This window comes from Haliotis rufescens, unplaced genomic scaffold (genome assembly GCF_023055435.1).
Source record: "Haliotis rufescens isolate VD_foot unplaced genomic scaffold, xgHalRufe1.0.p SCAF_1, whole genome shotgun sequence".
NCBI lineage: Eukaryota > Metazoa > Mollusca > Gastropoda > Lepetellida > Haliotidae > Haliotis > Haliotis rufescens.
Window position 1 is genome coordinate 40,545,426 of NW_025963779.1, and position 18,323 is coordinate 40,563,748.

The following is an 18,323-nucleotide window of genomic DNA, read 5'->3' on the forward strand; positions in this document are numbered from 1 at the left end:
ATCATGCTTACAGGTGAGCTGTATCATGCATCTTTGGCACATGTCACTTCCACCTAAGAACATACGTAGTCGTCACTAGAGGCAGGTGGCAGGCAAGCACACACACAGACACATGGACACAGGCAGTTAGCTGTATGTTATGCAACAGGGTGGGTACATGGTGGAACTAAGGAGATGATTATATCACATCAAGAGAACTTTTCTACTTGTTTAGAACCATATATACCTGAATCTTGACATCCAGTGGAGAGAAAGGAAAAAAGAAAAGACATAAATACCACGCTGTTTCAATACTACAATATGTTTCTCATTTATATATAACATCTAGGGTAGCAAAGAGAAGATTTTTTTAAGGCCTGAATACCTATGGGGCAGAATGCTTCTGACATGTGGGTCATAGTGCCTCGTATAAATGTACCTCACTGGTGTCATTGCTTTTCCAAGAAACATATTTCTTTTTACTTATCAAAAACTTCCAAACTGCAAAATTGTTTTTAAAATTATCAATCACAGATGGTATGTTATGTATGATATGAACATTTTACTAAAGTACCTGTTATGAGTTCACCAAATTTCAGTGATATTGAACAATAGTTATCATTGTTAATAACTCTAAGAATACTACCTCTATTACATCTCTGCCATAAATCCTGTATTTTGGCTTCAGTCACACTAACTAAAATTTTCAGATTTTCAACAGACATCAATTACACACACAACTTGCCAAGTTGCCAAGTAGCATCGTAACCACCCAAGCTATGATGAAAGCAATGGCGGCAACCTCACATTTTCCTCACATCTAACTACTAGATGTATATGTAGATGAATTGGGGAGGTGTTAGGGAGTACTTCGGATGTAATAGAGGTACTATTTTAGAATTATTAACAATGATAACTATTGTTTGATAATTCTTACGAAACTATAACATCTCTGCCAGAATATACCAGATGGACCCGGTAGGATCTGCCTAGAGTAACTCCCTGTGTAATTGACAGTAATTCTCTTCTGGAAACCATTATTTACTGATTCTTATCCTAACTTGAGATAATTTCCTCTGAAATTCCCCCTGAGGACTTGAAAAGCAGGAATGTGTCAAGAATCAGTCAAATCTGTGATACCTTCGCTAGAATTACCGTTATATTTGCTGATCTTGATCATAATAATGATGTCATTTCTAATCTATTTATGCTTAAAGATGCCATTTCTTGTTAAATTTGGATTTGTGACACTAATACCGGTGCTGACATCACTTCCGGCACTGACGTCACTTCCAGTTGTTACATCACTTCTGGTTTGTCACTTCCCTTTTATTAGGTAATGACGTCTCTCAAGGTCTATTTTCTACCAAAGATGTCATTTCCTGATTAGATGGACCTTGTACTGCTATTTCCAGTGATTACGTCACTACTGGTTCTATCTCTTTCAGTTCTGACGTCATTTCCAGTCACCAGAAGCAGTTGATACTCAAGGTGCTTCTAATCCATCCTACACCTAAAAGGCAGAATAATCAAGGGTGTACTCATCCTCTGATCCTGCTGGTGTCAGATCCTCTATCATTGGTGGATGATAGTTTGCGCCGCCACTAAAGGACCAAGGGAAAATATGCCCTCTAGGTCCGGTTGGACGTCACGCAAGTAAAAACTGGAGAAGGTGTTTTGTGAGACCCATTGACATCTAGAAACTACTTGTTCTATTGAGACTGATGTTCATGAAGCGAGACTCGTGGCTAGGACTTTGATTTCATGCGCTGAACAGAATCCGAGACGTGGCATGGAATTCTGAGCTTGTGAATAACTGTTGCAATGGTAGCCTTAAGTCAGCCTTGGGGATGTCCTTGTTGGAATGAGTCTTGCAAGATATAAACAGTCTCCTTCGATGGCGTCTATGTGGCTCTGTAGCCGAGAGATAAAACTTGAGAGCTATGATGGGACATAAAATCTGTCTGGGTGATCGATCCACTGTTGGTTCCAATGCAGGGATGGTACAGTGCCTATGACTCAACGGCCCCAAGGTGGTAGATTGATTCTTGGCTACAAAATCTGGGAGCGATCTTAGAGTGATTGAGGTCCAGTGTTGATCATGAGCAAGACTAGAAAAGTCCAAGGCATGGAGTTCTGTGAACATCTTCCGGTAGAAAGCATCTCATTAGTCTGTTTAGAATGGGATGGTTCCCGATTCAGGGTCCGTCATGTTGTAGTACAGAGTGAAGAGCCGATCTGTAATCCCCCCATGTCGGAACTTATTTTCCTGACATAGATGTAGTAGAAAAAAATTGCTATCATAGGGATGGATATTGTATTAGTAATAATCCTGTGTCCTCTTCTCCACTCAGTGTTTGCGTTGTGTTCCAAAATAACGGGGTCCCCTGTGACGCAGTAGCCTCGAGCCGCAGGCGCGAAGCTATCTAGGGGGGTTTGGGGAAGAAATTTTGTTAAATGTGGACCTGAAATGGTGAACTTTAGGCCATTCTGAGCATAAACAAGTGTGTGGTTAAAATCTTTAAGTCTCAGTTTTTATGTGTGTACACAAGACATCTTTGAAATCTTCATAGATTAGCCACTTGACTCTTTCAACACCAGTCAACCAGAAGCTTTATCTGCTGTGACACCAAGTTCCCAGAGACTCTTGTGTGATAGATGAAGCCAACATTTATCAAGGAAAATATCTGCTTGTAAAACATTAGTCCTGCACCATGACAGTGGAATATATATATTTTGTGAAAACAACACCAATCTAGAAATGTATACAAAAGCAAGTCAAGCCAGCTCTAGCTAGGAAATCAGCAAAGGGGAAATTATATATTTATTTTTAGAGTCGAGAAGGGTATTGTGTTATATAAGATTTCATAGACTAAATGTTAGTCTAGTAAAACATCTTCGCAACTACATGTTATACACCATTTGAAAGGTCTAATCCTACTGTTTATACATATTTATGTTTATCACATTATTTAAATAAAGCATTTACAACTTAAGTAAGTTGTAAATAAAAACAAATGTAAGCTAACACATTCAAACGTCCAGATTGAGGACCAAGGAAGGGTAAATTTGACGATTTTTGTCAAATACAATGTATAAACAAACATAAAATCCACTAACCTATTTCTTTTTTATTTTCATTGTTTACCTGATCGGGAGAGTATTTTATAAATAATTGTAAATAGTATTTGTCATCACCAATTTCTCGATACCTGCGGCTGTCAGTAACATGAAGAAATACGTCCGTTTTCGAAGCTTCGTATTAGAAAGTTTATTTTTTCATCTACACTAAGCTCGCCAAGTCTTTCCGTCGCTGTACGTTTGTCACATGCTATCTTGCCGATATCTGCTAAGAGGGTGGTGATTGGTCAAACTAGAGTACATGACCTAAGGCTGTCAATCAAATTACAGCAATGGCACGTGTTTAATCAAAGATTTTGACGATTTTTTTGGGTTATTCTGAACGTTTCAAGCAGGAAACTCGCGATCTATATTATAAACATGGAACTTCGTGGATGTATCGTTCTAGGTTAGGAGCTGTGACAAAGGTTTTTCAGGCATATTGGAAACATCGTATCCGAGCTGAGAAATCGAGGCGACGAAAGCCGAGATGTCATTTGATTTACATTATACGCGATCGCACGAAAAGATTGAAATAATAACTTAGCTGTAATTTCGACAACTTATAGATATATTTTGGTTGATGTTATTTATGACTTTGTATACTAGATTTAAAGATTTGCTTGAAACGTCTTTGTTTTGCTCTTTGACATGTTCGATGTGGACCGTTGTCGAGGTGTGTGTCCGAGAATTTAAATTTTCAATACCATCGCGGGAAGTAGTGAATCATTTAATCTTTAGATAAAAAATGATAAATTGAAATGGAATACGTATTTTAGACATTGTGAAATGTGATTGATTTAATAAATGAATGATATGACAGGTAGGTTCATCAAATTATATAGATCTACCCTTTATTTTGACGTGACTACGACATGGCTGGTCTACCGGCCTACGGTGTTGAAAGAGTATATTGGCTCTTCAAGCAAACTTTCTTGAAACCTATTTTTCTTTTGACAAAGTTTCGGGGATGCCATTTGGACTTTAGTCCTTGACATTGACAAAATACTGTTAACAAGGTCTGCGATTGGCTTATGTTTCTATTTCCGTTTTGTAAACCAATCAGTGATGCCATTACGGACACGACATGGAAGAGAAACGTCATCGGATACCTCTCAGTTTCCCGCGTTCCCGCCGAAATCTGGCTTGCACCGGAACCCAGCGAATATTGGATACACATTATCACATGGGTTTTGGGAACGAGAGAAACACGAAACAAAACAACAATAAGTTATGTGTGAAGTGAACTTTTTTCAAAATAAAAACGCGTAAGGGGACGGGTGAAGGTTGTTTTTTTTGCGTCCTATTTTTTTTCATTGCGTATTTTTGTATATGGGACGCCGTAAACGCAAACACTGTCCACTGGATGAATTTATCCATCTGTTGTCATATATAAGGGAGGATGATGATCTTGCCACTGAGTCCGATGCAAGATTAGAGTACCCTGATATCTGCATTTTGTCTCTTCCATCCGACAACTGATGGAGTCAGCTCATCCACTTTAGTTGATTCTCCGCTCGTGTCGGGACATGACGAAACGTGAAAATGTGTTGTCAGTGAACCAATGACATATCCCTGGTAGACATATAGGCACACCCACTCTGTATCGAGGAGCGGTCGTGAGAAGAATTCAACAATGTATCGTGTAGGAAAGGTTGAATATAAAAAATTACTTTGTCCGAAAGATTGTACCGTAGGAATCGTTTCCATCTTTTGGGCTTCGCATAAGCGTTCCCGTTGTTATATCAGGGGACTATGGTGCGTGGTGTCTCGTTCACCATGCGTGAAGGCATCGGACGTCCGCTGTAGTTATGAATCGGCTACATGATGTAGAGCGGCAGGCGTCCGATTGAATGATTGTAATGTTACGCATAAGCGATCATGTAAGTCAGTCTGTACAAATATACTGCACGGATCCCTCTAAGTCAGTTAACGATTACGGTAAAAATGTTTACAGTCAGTCTCGACACGTGACGTAATTCCTCCTGCAAAGTAAACTGTAATCTCGTATGTTGAGTCGACTGGTTTCAAGCTCCTCACACGGCAGACCCGTGGTGTGTCCGAGTAACTGAGTAGGAACTGGGATGTTGCTGGTGTAGGAGCAAGTTCATCCCCATGAAAAAGTTACGGCTAGCCTGGTGTTGTGAACTAAGACCCAGTTGAGTGTTTTTAGGTTGATTCTCATTCTGATGTTGGTAGTATACTTCTTCGGAACTATGAATACCAGAGAAAACAAGAGTGCTCTGAGAGCACAACATCCCCCGCATGAATTTTTTTAAAGAGTTTATATTTTCTTTGTATTTTATGAAATAACAACAGTAGATGGCACTGCATTTGAAACAAATTGTGCAGAATATTTTGTTGGGGGTAATCCAGTCTGAATGCTAATGCCATAAGGATGTAACTCACCCACAAAAGCCTTATACAAGGAAACTAACTATAGTTATAGTTATAGTTAGATATTGTGACATTTTCTGGAAACTAGGAGTAGAAGATTTCATGCAGCTCCGTAAAACAGGGGCAGTAACTCTGTCAAAATTAGTCGAAATGAAACGGGACTGCGATATGCGTATCATCAACATGTCGACATCTTGTGTGTAGAGTGTCAGGGATATTCTCTAAAAGCTGGAGGAGGAGTTGATTTCACAATCTTAGTACCTCTCTCACAATTAGGCAAATGAAGCTCCGTAAAACAGGGGCAGTAACTCTGTCAAAATTAGTCGAAATGAAATGGGACTGCGATATGCGTATCATCCACATGTCGACATCTTGTGTGTAGAGTTTCAGGGATATTCTCTGGAAACTGTAGGAGGAGTTGATTTCACAAGCTTAGTACCTCTCTCACAATAAGGCAAATGAAGCTCCATAAAACAGGGGCAGTAACTCTGTCAAAATTAATCGAAATGACACGGGACTGCGATATGCGTATCATCCAAATGTCGACATCTTGTGTGTAGAGTGTCAGGGATATTCACTGGAAACTGTAGGAGGAGTTGATTTCACAAGCTTAGTACCTCTCTCACAATAAGGCAAATGAAGCTCCATAAAACAGGGGCAGTAACTCTGTCAAAATTAATCGAAATGACACGGGACTGCGATATGTGTATCATCAACATGTCGACATCTTGTGTGTAGAGTGTCAGGGATATTCTCTAAAAGCTGGAGGAGGAGTTGATTTCACAATCTTAGTACCTCTCTCACAATTAGGCAAATGAAGCTCCGTAAAACAGGGGCAGTAACTCTGTCAAAATTAGTCGAAATGAAATGGGACTGCGATATGCGTATCATCCACATGTCGACATCTTGTGTGTAGAGTTTCAGGGATATTCTCTGGAAACTGTAGGAGGAGTTGATTTCACAAGCTTAGTACCCTCTGTGGGATGGACGGACAGACAGATGGATGGACTGCGCCACGATATAATCCCCCCGGCAGGGGATAAAAAACCTTGGTCTTATTGGTCTCCACTGGTCTCCGAATGGCTTGCTTCTTCAGTAGCTTCTGGACGACCAGATCTACTGCTGCTTAGCTTGGCTCCAACCAGATGAAATCTGCGTCTGACGGCTTGAAAGATCTGTGTGTCTTGGCAGCTAGGCTGATAGTTGATGCTTGGAATCGTTCCTTGTATCTTGTCTTACATTGTGTATATGTCCCAATTTGCTGTTGAATGTCTTGGGAGCAGAAATTGGTTGTGACATTATCAACCTCTTGGTTTACCTGGAAACAGCTCTTGAACTAATCTCTGCAAGTATTTGTTGATGCTTAACTCAATCCAGTGATTGATATCACGAGCACCCGACCATTTAGCTTTATAAAGTCTTCGTCCAAACCTTGATAATCCAGAAGTGGAGCATCATGTGTTCTATACACCCTCTGGTAAGGGTAGTCATTCATCATGTCTGAGCTTGAGTAGACTTTCCAACATCTGGTCTGCGTTGCCTGCATAACTCGGCTAAGGCAAATGTCTGGTGGATGAGATGATGTAGGAGCATGACATCCCCCATGTTCCGGCATTTTAGGTGGCGAATGTCTATCATGGGAGGTTGGAGTACAGGCATGAGGTGAGGTCCATGCACCTTGTGATGGCTACCCGTGTTTAACGGAGCCTGTACGGTAACCTTCATCTCGGTCGGTTGGACAGTCCCATCTGATGATCATACGATAGGCAGGTTTACCGTGGAGTCTGTGTGGTAACCGTATGGTGTCTTAGCTGGTTTGGGTTTTGTTTGTTGTTTAACCCGGTATTCAGCAATATTCCAGCTGTATGACGGCGGTCTGTAAATAATCGAGTCTGAACCTGACAATCCAGTGTTTGATATCATGAGCATTGATCCACGCAATTGGGATATGATGACATGCATCAACCAAGTCAGCGAGCCTGACCACCCGATCCTGTTAGTCACCTCATACGACTTAGCTGGGGAGTTTGCCCTTGCAGTACCCTGCTGGGACCCAAGCGAAGATTTAGCTGCCTGTGTATCACGGTAGGGAAAAGCTTGGAAGCTTAAAAACCCTGTTAGTCGTAAAGCTGATCAGATTGCTGGTAAATATCATCTCGGTAAGCGGAGCGAATGGTTGATCAGCTGGGGTGGAAGCCGATTCTCGGCTGTGATGTTTTCCACCTTCATCTTGGCGGCCTCATACCTCTTAGCCTTGGTCAGTGCCTCGGCTATATTAGTGAAGGTCTTTTAGATGTGTTGGCGCACTTCTCACATCTCTTATCTTCATTGCAGGAAGTGCCGCTGCACTTCGTGCAGTTATAATGAGAATATTCCATGATCATGAACGATCACACTTCTTGTAACCGGGGGTAGAGGGCGACTCCATTCTGACCTCCCAAAAGAGCACCAACTATATTTACGTGCGTGCGATCGTCACTCCAGCAGCAATAATATGTACTTATGTCTGTTATTATAGAAAACTATTATAATAATCTTAAATTAATGTGACTTACATCCAAGTGCTAGATCGTTACTACTATTAAAATAGACGTTGACTCTAGCACACACAGGAAAAAAGTGAGGTTGACGCCACTGCTTATGTCATAGCTTGGGTGGATACGATACCATTTGGCAACAACTAGTTGTGTGTGTAATTGACAGTGAAGAGAACATCTGTTGAAAATCTGAAAATTTTAGTTAGTGTGATTGAAGCCAAAATACAGGATTTATTGTAGAGATGTAATAGAAGTTTTGTGAGAATTATATTAGTTAACTGTGCTGTTCAACAGATAAATGGACTGTCTAGGATTGTGGCCATATACCATACATGCACTGGCTACATATGGGTGTTGGTAGTGTTGGCTACAGTCAACCTTCATAACAGTTTTCTCAGTTCTGGCAACATACTGGAGATGTTGATGAGGGAAGCTAGGGGATGTATCACACCGATGGTGTATGTCTATTTTAGTTTATATCAGATACATGCAGATGCTGCCAGATGGAGACCAGTCTTTGCTGGAATAGACTGCCCACATATACATACTCTAAAAGACATACATTGTTTCACAACCATATGTAAACAATGTTAATGTACTTTATCTATGGCTGAAATTCACAACTGCTTTTATCAACTGGAAGACCCTGAAAGTGTGCTCCAGGCAACAAATTAATGTTTGATTATATATTTTCAAGATAACATCTTTAATCTCAAAAATATTTGCTGAAGTTTGTATCGGCATATATAGGATATCTGGCAGAAAGTGTCCCTAAAACTGCTGGAATTTGTATGAATTTAGTGTATTTTGAAGACAATATTATGAAAGTGTGATGGTGTCGTAATAACAAGCTCTGCATTCTATGAAGGTTCATACTCCACCGAACTTACACAAATGAAAGTCAATTCTAAAATGAATCCATAGGTATCTTTCAGAAACCAGTCCTACGGCACAGGCTAATTTGGCTTGCTTTTGAATCAATTCTATAAGGTCTGTCGTGAATTTATTTATGACATACTTAGAAGTTGAATTGGCCTAAGTTCAGCAATATTTGTAGGTGGTTTCATTTGGAATCCTACATCAATTCTACTCAATGTCATATGATGCCTGACATGCTCAGAATAGACTTATTTTGTGGGTTATCAAATAATCCTGAATATCATGCTGTGTTTTCTAGAGTATAGTGCACACTTTTTTCCAATAAATACTGGAGGTGGGTGGGCATAATACATGCACACAAGGAGTTTTCATGGATTTTACCCCAATGCAAGGATGTTACCGTGAGCACATAACCCCGAAAATATCATGTAAACAAATCTGTACCAAAGTAAGCAAGTTAATCATGTTAATACACTATCTGGTTATAAAAAGTGTTCATTGTATATGTGGACTTAAGTTTGTAATCTCTTGTATTACTTGCATTCAATAGTGTTGTCATTAATTTCGGTTAAATCATGTGTAAACCAATCAGCAGATCGTACCAACTCACCATTGTCAAGAGCATCCAAGATTATATTACAGATATTGATGCCTTGAAACAGACCCTAGTTGTCATAGAATTTAATACATATATCATAAATGCCATACTGGACTTGTAATATGTCATAGTTGCTGTTATTTGACTATGAATGAAATAGCAAGAACATGAGATATACTGTCATGTTGGAGAAATGCGAGAAAATGTATGTACAGAACATTGCTATTTCTGGCTTATTACACAATAATCTTAATCTCATATAGCTGCCATTGGGACTTGACACACACTTTTTTCTTGTAGAGAATTTATTCAAGGAATATCTGCTCTTAAATTTTTTTAATCATTTTTATCATTATGTGATCTATAATACATTTTTTAACGATAAATCGATAATATGATACATTGGTGGTTACGGAACCTGACCTATCATATATAAGGAGCAAAGAGATTATCAAATATGGTCACCATTCATTTGTACAGGTTATCATTATCCAGAAAAGAGTTTTCAGTCATTGTTATGTGATCTTTCCTTGTTATTATCTAAAAGTTTAGTTGATCCATGACTGTGTTTTATGGCAAATTTGTTTTAAAACTATGAACAGTGTGCGCCAAAACTTGTGAGTCTACTAGCCTGAAAATGGCTCTAAGTATCATTTTTAGTAGCGTTTCAAATAATCATAGGAACTATTTTTAGCAGATCTTCCTAGACCAAAAAGAATTTTACCAGACTCCGGCTTTTGGCTAAGTGCCTAAAGTTGAAGACTGTACAATATGTATCAAAGGTATTATCTAGAAACCAAAATGTAATGATGGACACCTGGACAGACAATGCACCATTTCAAAACTACTAGTCTGTGACTGAATTAACATAGAAGGCTTTGGGAAAATTTCAAAGTTCTGACAGATCTGGAAGTTCCAGGATTAGGCTAGATGGTTGACTGAAGCCTTGCTGTGATTGGTTGAGCATATTCACAAGCATGAGTTTCAGCCATTGTGAAATCAGGTTGATGTACATGTGTGAGTGTATTATACTATGCAGCGGATGAGTATATTGTGGCAGAAAAAAAAAAAAAAAATCTAATATGACCATGAGCACATACTGAATTCGATGTAATAAGCGCCAAGGGTGCTCTCAAAATTAGAAATAGGAGGCTCAGATTAGAATAAAATTTTGGTGAAAAAACAAACAAACTGAGTTGAAAGATCGTAAATTTTGTGGTTTATACTGACAGCCTGAAATGATACAAAAGAAAAGTCTGTTCGTATTGTACACGACAGACATATTTTTCCAGAATTTAATTGCCCATAATAAGGGTGCATATAATAAACGAGTGCGTATTATACACGAATAAATAAGTCATGTGTACATTGATCAATCGGAAGGGGTGCTAATTAGGATTGTTCACAAGCCAATATAATTAGATTATTAGAGCAGGGCGCTTATCACGTTAATACAGTATGTTGAAAAATGTCCATCTCATATATATAATGTATACATATGTCATAGAGTTCAAACAAGTATACTAAATAGTCCATAAGACACACACCACATTGCACAGAGACTGCAACAGATAGTACTACACTCTTGCATGTGTTCATGTATCATCAGAACAATAACCACCAAGAGCAAGTCATGGTGGATCTTTGACAACAAGAAAACATTGGTGTAAGAGGCGTTCTTTTGACTTGTGTTGACAGTAGTGGACTTGCCATCTAGTTAAGAGTTAGTCCCAGATAGGATTTTCTTCCAATATGTGGTCCAACTAATTAGCGGTGGTTGATACAGAAAAATGTTCACTTGGGTCTGAAACTAAACAAGCAACTAATCGCATGTTGTTGGCAGGTGTTGGCCATCACAGAGAGAAATAAACATCTGTAGTAAGGTGGCCAAATATAAACATACATCCAGGTACCAAGCGAACTCAAATAATGGTTATCTGTGCAAAAATTAACAATCCTAAAGTAAACAAAGTATTGGAAGCAGAACAAAAGATCCAGAATTAATTCAACATTCTCCACTGAAATATGATGCTAAACTTCAATTTTTCTGGCATTGAACAAATTAAGTGTCATGCTTCTGTGCTGATTTGGCTATGATGTTTATATATGTGGGGAGAAGGGAGGTTCACTTACCAACACATGTCCATCAAGTCAACAAAAAGGTTAAAGTAGCAATTTATAAACACTAAATATATATTGTACATGTTAAGTAGGGGTGAAATGTCACAGCAAGGTCACGATACAATATGTATCACGATACATAGGTCACGATGTTATACATATAGCGATACACATATTTACATCAAATCACATGGAAACTTCTTGACTTGAAATATTTCAGAGCAAGTTCAAAAGGTAGAGCTAGCTGTAGACAAATGTTCATTACGGCTATTTTTAGTAGTGAACTTGAAACCCTAATTACCGGTACAACACATTTCATGATATTTGACTGACAAAAATGCTTGGAGTCTCTAAATGAGTAGTAAGCAATTTATTTTGCAACTGTATCATCTTGTATCGATACAGAAAAAATGTATTATGTATCTTATCGTCGAATGAAAACTTCCAATGCACGGGTGCAGCGATTTAAAAGGCACCAGTTCACCAATAGATCTATCTATGTGCCAAGTTTGGTGAAGAAATATGGTACGGTTTTCAAGATCAGCTCCGGAAACGAGGACTACCACCATTTTCAGTCTAAATCAAAGTCGTTGCCATGGTAACTTGAAAAATAATTTTTTTTTAAAATCCCAAACTATCAAAAGGCACCAGTTCACCACTAGATCTATCTATGTGCCAAGTTTGGTGAAGAAATATGGTACGGTTTTCAAGATCAGCTCCGGAAACGAGGACTACCACCATTTTCAGTCTAAATCAAAGTCGTTGCCATGGTAACTCGAAAAATAATTTTCTTTTAAAATCCCAAACTATCAAAAGGCACCAGTTCACCACTAGATCTATCTATGTGCCAAGATCAGCTCCAGAAACGAGGACTACCACCATTTTCAGTCTAAATCAAAGTCATTGCCATGGTAACTCGAAAAATAATTTTTTTTAAAAATCCCACACTATCAAAAGGCACCAGTTCACCACTAGATCTATCTATGTGCCAAGTTTGCTGAAGAAATATGGTACGTTTTTTTAAGATCTGCTCCGGAAACGAGGACTACCGCCATTTTCAGTCTAAATCAAAGTCGTTGCCATGGAAACTCGAAAAATAATTTTTTTTGAAATCCCAAACTATCAAAAGGCACCAGTTCACCACTAGACCTATCTATGTGCCAAGTTTGGTGAAGAAATATGGTACGGTTTTCAAGATCTGCTCCGGAAAGGAAATTTGACGGACGGACGGCACCCATTCCTTTATCCCCCTTCCACTTCGTGCCGGGGGATAATGACAAATTTATATGTTACAATGGAGCAAGCGTCTTTTCATATTGTTGTGATAAAAAGATTCATCATCGCAAATAAATTCAAAGCACTGGAAACTTTCCGGTTTCCACATTCTGTCCTGATATGACTTAAAAGCAGTCACCTGCTACTTATCAACCTATCCCTGTGAGCATGAATGTGTGGAGTTAGAAATGTGTAGGTGCAAATCTACATCATGCGTCAGTTTAACTTCAGTGTTTCTTCATATTAGTTTGCATGCTAGTGAGATTTGATTAAGGGATTTGTCCGTGTACAGGACAGCTGCTGTGCTTCCACAGCTCCAGGATGGTACTGGTACTTCAATTATCAGGGCATACCAATCATGCATGGTGGTATTTTGCTTTGAATTTACCAGGGTTAGGACAAGGATATTAATCTTGTTATGATTAATAGGGGCATAACAGTCATTATAGACACATTGTCAGAACTGAAAGTCAAGAAGTAATTTACTTGTCCATTTCCAAATCGCATGATTCAAAGATAGGTGAAATCTTTGGTCCAGGATACAACACGCTGTAAAACACATGGACAGAAACCTTCATCATCAGTTTTTCATGTTTAGATAATAATATAACTGAACTATTAGCTTATTTAAGTTAGGTCCCTAGCATTCAGACAACCATCATATATCAAGTCAAATCTAGTGAAGTATGTCAACTGTTTCAGTAAGACAATTTTGACATGAAAGAAAAGTGAGTAACTATCTGCAAAGACCAGACAATCAAAATACACGTACCGAGCACGTGCAAAGGCTTGAGGTTCCCGTGAGGACTTGCGAACAATCATCTTCTCCCTGGATGGAGGGCGTTCATCATCCCTGTTGTCACTGAAATACACAAAAGTTGAGAAATACATGGGCCTGGCTACCTGTAGCAGCTATCTAGTAGATGTAAACACTGTTTCATCTACAGGAGGCCTCCTGGTCAAGAGTAAGAAGAAACACCATTCACCTAGAGTGATAATACTCTGAAAATTACTATATTTTATGAGCACAAATTATAATAGACCTAATTTATGAGTATCACTACCAACATACAATTCAGAATCAACTAAACTTACACCTTTAAATCTATTTTATCTTCCCGAAGAAACACAAAATAAGTGAATATGAGAAAGAAGAAGTATTGTTAGCACATACCATGGCACAGAAGACCACTTTGACTAGTACTATGAGCCGTATGTGATGTAAGCCTAGGCCAGGTATGCCACACATCATATATATAGCAGAAGGTGTCAACAACACACATATCAGGCCAACAACCTGTAAGGCTTACTCTATTATTAACACAGCAACATTAAACTAGGACCCATTTGTTATTACACCATTGCTTCTAGGTCAATATTCAACAAATGGCAATTCTATGTATTTAAGTGTTATGGAACATTTTTTTTTACAGTACAACGACTCCACAATACATACCTATTGACAGCAGAATCCTAACAAAACTAAAATCATGCAATGCATTTCAAACAAAATGATGAAGCTAAAAACGTGAAGCTTAATAACTCTATTAAAACTTGAATTCAAATCTCAAGTTCATTAACTAGAACGCTTTTAAGGTGTGTAGCTTAATCATGACAATTACTTCAAAATTAAAAAGTGAGTCAAAGACAATGCATGGTCCAGTATTATTTTATCTTCCATTCCTTATATCATCTTCCATTCCATGTCAGTATAGTAGATGTTTCAGAGCTATAAATATAGTATATGCAGTTATAGCTGGCTGCCTACAAGCATCTGGCCTGGCACTGTGTCTAGATTCACACCATATATAGGTCAGCCAAGTAACAACACTTGGATGCAACTTGATGCTCTAAGACAATTTGGTCAGTTAGATGAGCCCAACCAGGAGTTATTGCTAGCACCTGGTCTGCACTTCACTTGGCAAGTATCTCTATAAAACTGCAGCAATTGGCTCCATCATACCTTCTTGCCCACACAATGATATTTGGACAAGAACAGTGCAAATATATCCCATCTTGACTTTACCCTATTGCACAGCTGACACAGTAGGAGCCATGAAACAAAAATAAATCCCATTGCAGAAAGACAGTTTGGTGACATCACTTGGGCAACATTCTTAATGTATTGTATATATAAAACCTTTAGCTAATTTCAATAAATTACTAACATCATTATATTTAGCCAGCAGTAAGTTGTAAAGACAAAATCAACTTTTCAAGGTTTTCACAGTTAAACGAAAGAAAGACCAAGCAAGTTCGAAAATCATCCTTGCATGATGCTGCTTGTCCAGTCTAGTCAGCCTACCATGTTCATTGTTCAGCTTCATAAACCTACCATGTTCATTGTCCAACCTAGTTAGCCTACCATGTTCATTGCCCAGCCAAGTTAACCTACCATGCAGATTGTCCAGCCTAGTTAGCCTACCATGTTCATTGCCCAGCCAAGTTAACCTACCATGCAGATTGTCCAGCCAAGTTAGCCTACCATTTTCATTCTCCAGCCTAGTAAGCCTACCATGTTCATTGTCCAGCCTAGTAAGCCTACCATGTTCATTGTCCAGCCACGTTAGCCTACCATGCAGATTGTCCAGCCTAGTTAGCCTACCATTGTCATTGTCCAGCCTAGTAAGCCTACCATGTTCATTGTTCAGCTTCATAATCCTACCATGTTCATTGTCCAACCTAGTTAGCCTACCATGCTTATTGCCCAGCCAAGTTAACCTACCATGCAGATTGTCCAGCCTAGTTAGCCTAACATGTTCATTGCCCAGCCAAGTTAACCTACCATGCAGATTGTCCAGCCAAGTTAGCCTACCATTTTCATTCTCCAGCCTAGTAAGCCTACCATGTTCATTGTCCAGCCTAGTAAGCCTACCATGTTCATTGTCCAGCCACGTTAGCCTACCATGCAGATTGTCCAGCCTAGTTAGCCTACCATTGTCATTGTCCAGCCTTGTAAGCCTACCATGTTCATTGTTCAGCTTCATAATCCTACCATGTTCATTGTCCAACCTAGTTAGCCTACCATGTTCATTGCCCAGCCAAGTTAACCTACCATGCAGATTGTCCAGCCTAGTAAGCCTACCATGTTCATTGCCCAGCCAAGTTAACCTACCATGCAGATTGTCCAGCCAAGTTAGCCTACCATTTTCATTCTCCAGCCTAGTAAGCCTACCATGTTCATTGTTCAGCTTCATAATCCTACCATGTTCATTGTCCAACCTAGTTAGCCTACCATGCTTATTGCCCAGCCAAGTTAACCTACCATGCAGATTGTCCAGCCTAGTTAGCCTACCATGTTCATTGCCCAGCCAAGTTAACCTACCATGCAGATTGTCCAGCCAAGTTAGCCTACCATTTTCATTCTCCAGCCTAGTAAGCCTACCATGTTCATTGTCCAGCCTAGTAAGCCTACCATGTTCATTGTCCAGCCACGTTAGCCTACCATGCAGATTGTCCAGCCTAGTTAGCCTACCATTGTCATTGTCCAGCCTAGTAAGTCTACCATGTTCATTGTTCAGCTTCATAATCCTACCATGTTCATTGTCCAACCTAGTTAGCCTACCATGTTCATTGCCCAGCCAAGTTAACCTACCATGCAGATTGTCCAGCCTAGTAAGCCTACCATGTTCATTGCCCAGCCAAGTTAACCTACCATGCAGATTGTCCAGCCAAGTTAGCCTACCATTTTCATTCTCCAGCCTAGTAAGCCTACCATGTTCATTGTCCAGCCTAGTAAGCCTACCATGTTCATTGTCCAACCTAGTTAGCCTACCATGCTTATTGTTGAGTCTAGTTAGTCTACCATGTTCATTGTCAAGCCTAGTTGGCCTATCATGTTTATTGTGCAGCCTAGTTTGCCTACCATGTTGATCGTCCAGCCACATAAGCCTACCATGTTGATTGCGAGGCCTTAATAAGTTAGCCTACCACATTCTTTGTCCAGCCTCATTTATCAAATTGTAAACAACTTTACACTTGAGTGTAACACCGATAGATTATTCAACAAAACATTAAATAGCATTGTCTTTTCCTGAAATAAACCATCAGGATTAAATATTAAAGAATTTAGTGCCTTACTTCTTCATGGAAACAAGTTGCAACATTGCTATTTCTATGATAACTGTAACATGATCCTGCACAGATTAAAGGAAAATGGCTCATGAGAGAAAATCAATGGAAACAATTTGTCAAACGCTCCAGTATAGAGCAATAGCAGCGAATGGCCAACATCTGTAGACATACTGGTTCTGACGTCTCCCATGCTACAAGCATCAAAGCACCTGTTCCTGCAAGTGTATAAAACGTACAATGTTGGTGATATGTACAATATGTTGAGGCTTCCTCGAAATGGAGTCCCCAGCAGGGAAGTGGGAACCACATGCAAGATAATCATAGTAAAGAAAGTAACATACACCATCGTGGCATGATGCATAAACATCCAGCACCAAAATATTCCTAGAAAGCTGTATAATCAATCTGGCCAAACAAGTTCAGTTTGGAGCAACAAGCGAGTTCATATAAATTTATGTACTATCAAAATTTCTTTTATAATGCAATCATTTTTGTCAGCTACATGAACAGATTGATGTAAAGAGCAGGAACTGAATACCACGTCCCTATGTTCATGACAGGAAGTTTGTGTTCATGCAAGTTCACAAAGAGTGTAGGAGCAACATGCAAAAACTGAAGCAGTCCTATGACAAACTGTACTTTCTTAAATAAATTACAGAGTACTAGGTGCACTCAAAAAGAAATGCAGTCATAAATAGAGTTTAACACATAGTACATGTGGTTAACTCACACATATAATACATGATATCTCTCCACCACATGCAGACAATATGATAAAAGTTAAAAGTTAGCTAGTCTCAAAAGGTTGAGTCACAATTACCTGATACTGGTATGAAGATTAACACTTTGTTTATGAAATACAATGTGTGTATATATCCCCATGAAGAAAAGCAAACATACCAGACAATTAATTTCATGAACAACCTTCACAATGTCCTTGACAAAATATAGCTTCTTCGAAACCCCCTGGCCTCAAAGGACAACATGTACCAAGCTTCATTCACCTACCCCAAATACTGAAGTTTTCATGTAAACAAGTTTAGTTTAGTTATCACTTTGACATGTGGGTCAAATTTCAATACTTTAAATAACAAATGAGCAATAATGGATGAAGAGTGTTGACTACATGACACAAAACCTACTTTAAAACCTATTATATTTGAGTGCAGTCCCATGTCCCATAAATCACAAGTGCACACACCATTAACATCACAAATCTTCCAGGTAGAGTTTGAACCCAGATCTCCAGCCTGGGTCAACTGCAATGATTAATATTTCAATATCTCCTAGTTGCTGTGTGGATCCTATGGGTTTGCGATAACAGGATTTCATTGCACATATGT

At 39.0% G+C, this 18,323-nt stretch overlaps 1 protein-coding gene across 21 annotated transcripts in view; it reads right to left on the reverse strand.

Moving 5' to 3' along the window:
• The window catches only part of LOC124121883 (sodium/calcium exchanger 2-like), a 207,098-nt gene that overhangs the window by 76,959 nt on the left and 111,816 nt on the right, over positions 1-18,323 (reverse strand). For 14 of the 21 annotated variants that reach the window (XM_046484971.2, XM_048396519.1, XM_048396520.1 and 11 more), the window contains 2 exons: positions 13,679-13,768; positions 227-232 (listed from right to left, as the gene is read on the reverse strand). In XM_046484971.2, coding sequence (XP_046340927.1) covers positions 227-232; positions 13,679-13,768 — 96 coding nt within the window. Of the gene's footprint in view, positions 1-226; positions 233-13,392; positions 13,456-13,678; positions 13,769-18,323 lie in introns of all 21 variants that reach the window. The other 7 variants (XM_046484984.2, XM_046484982.2, XM_046484977.2 and 4 more) reach the window with 2 other exon arrangements.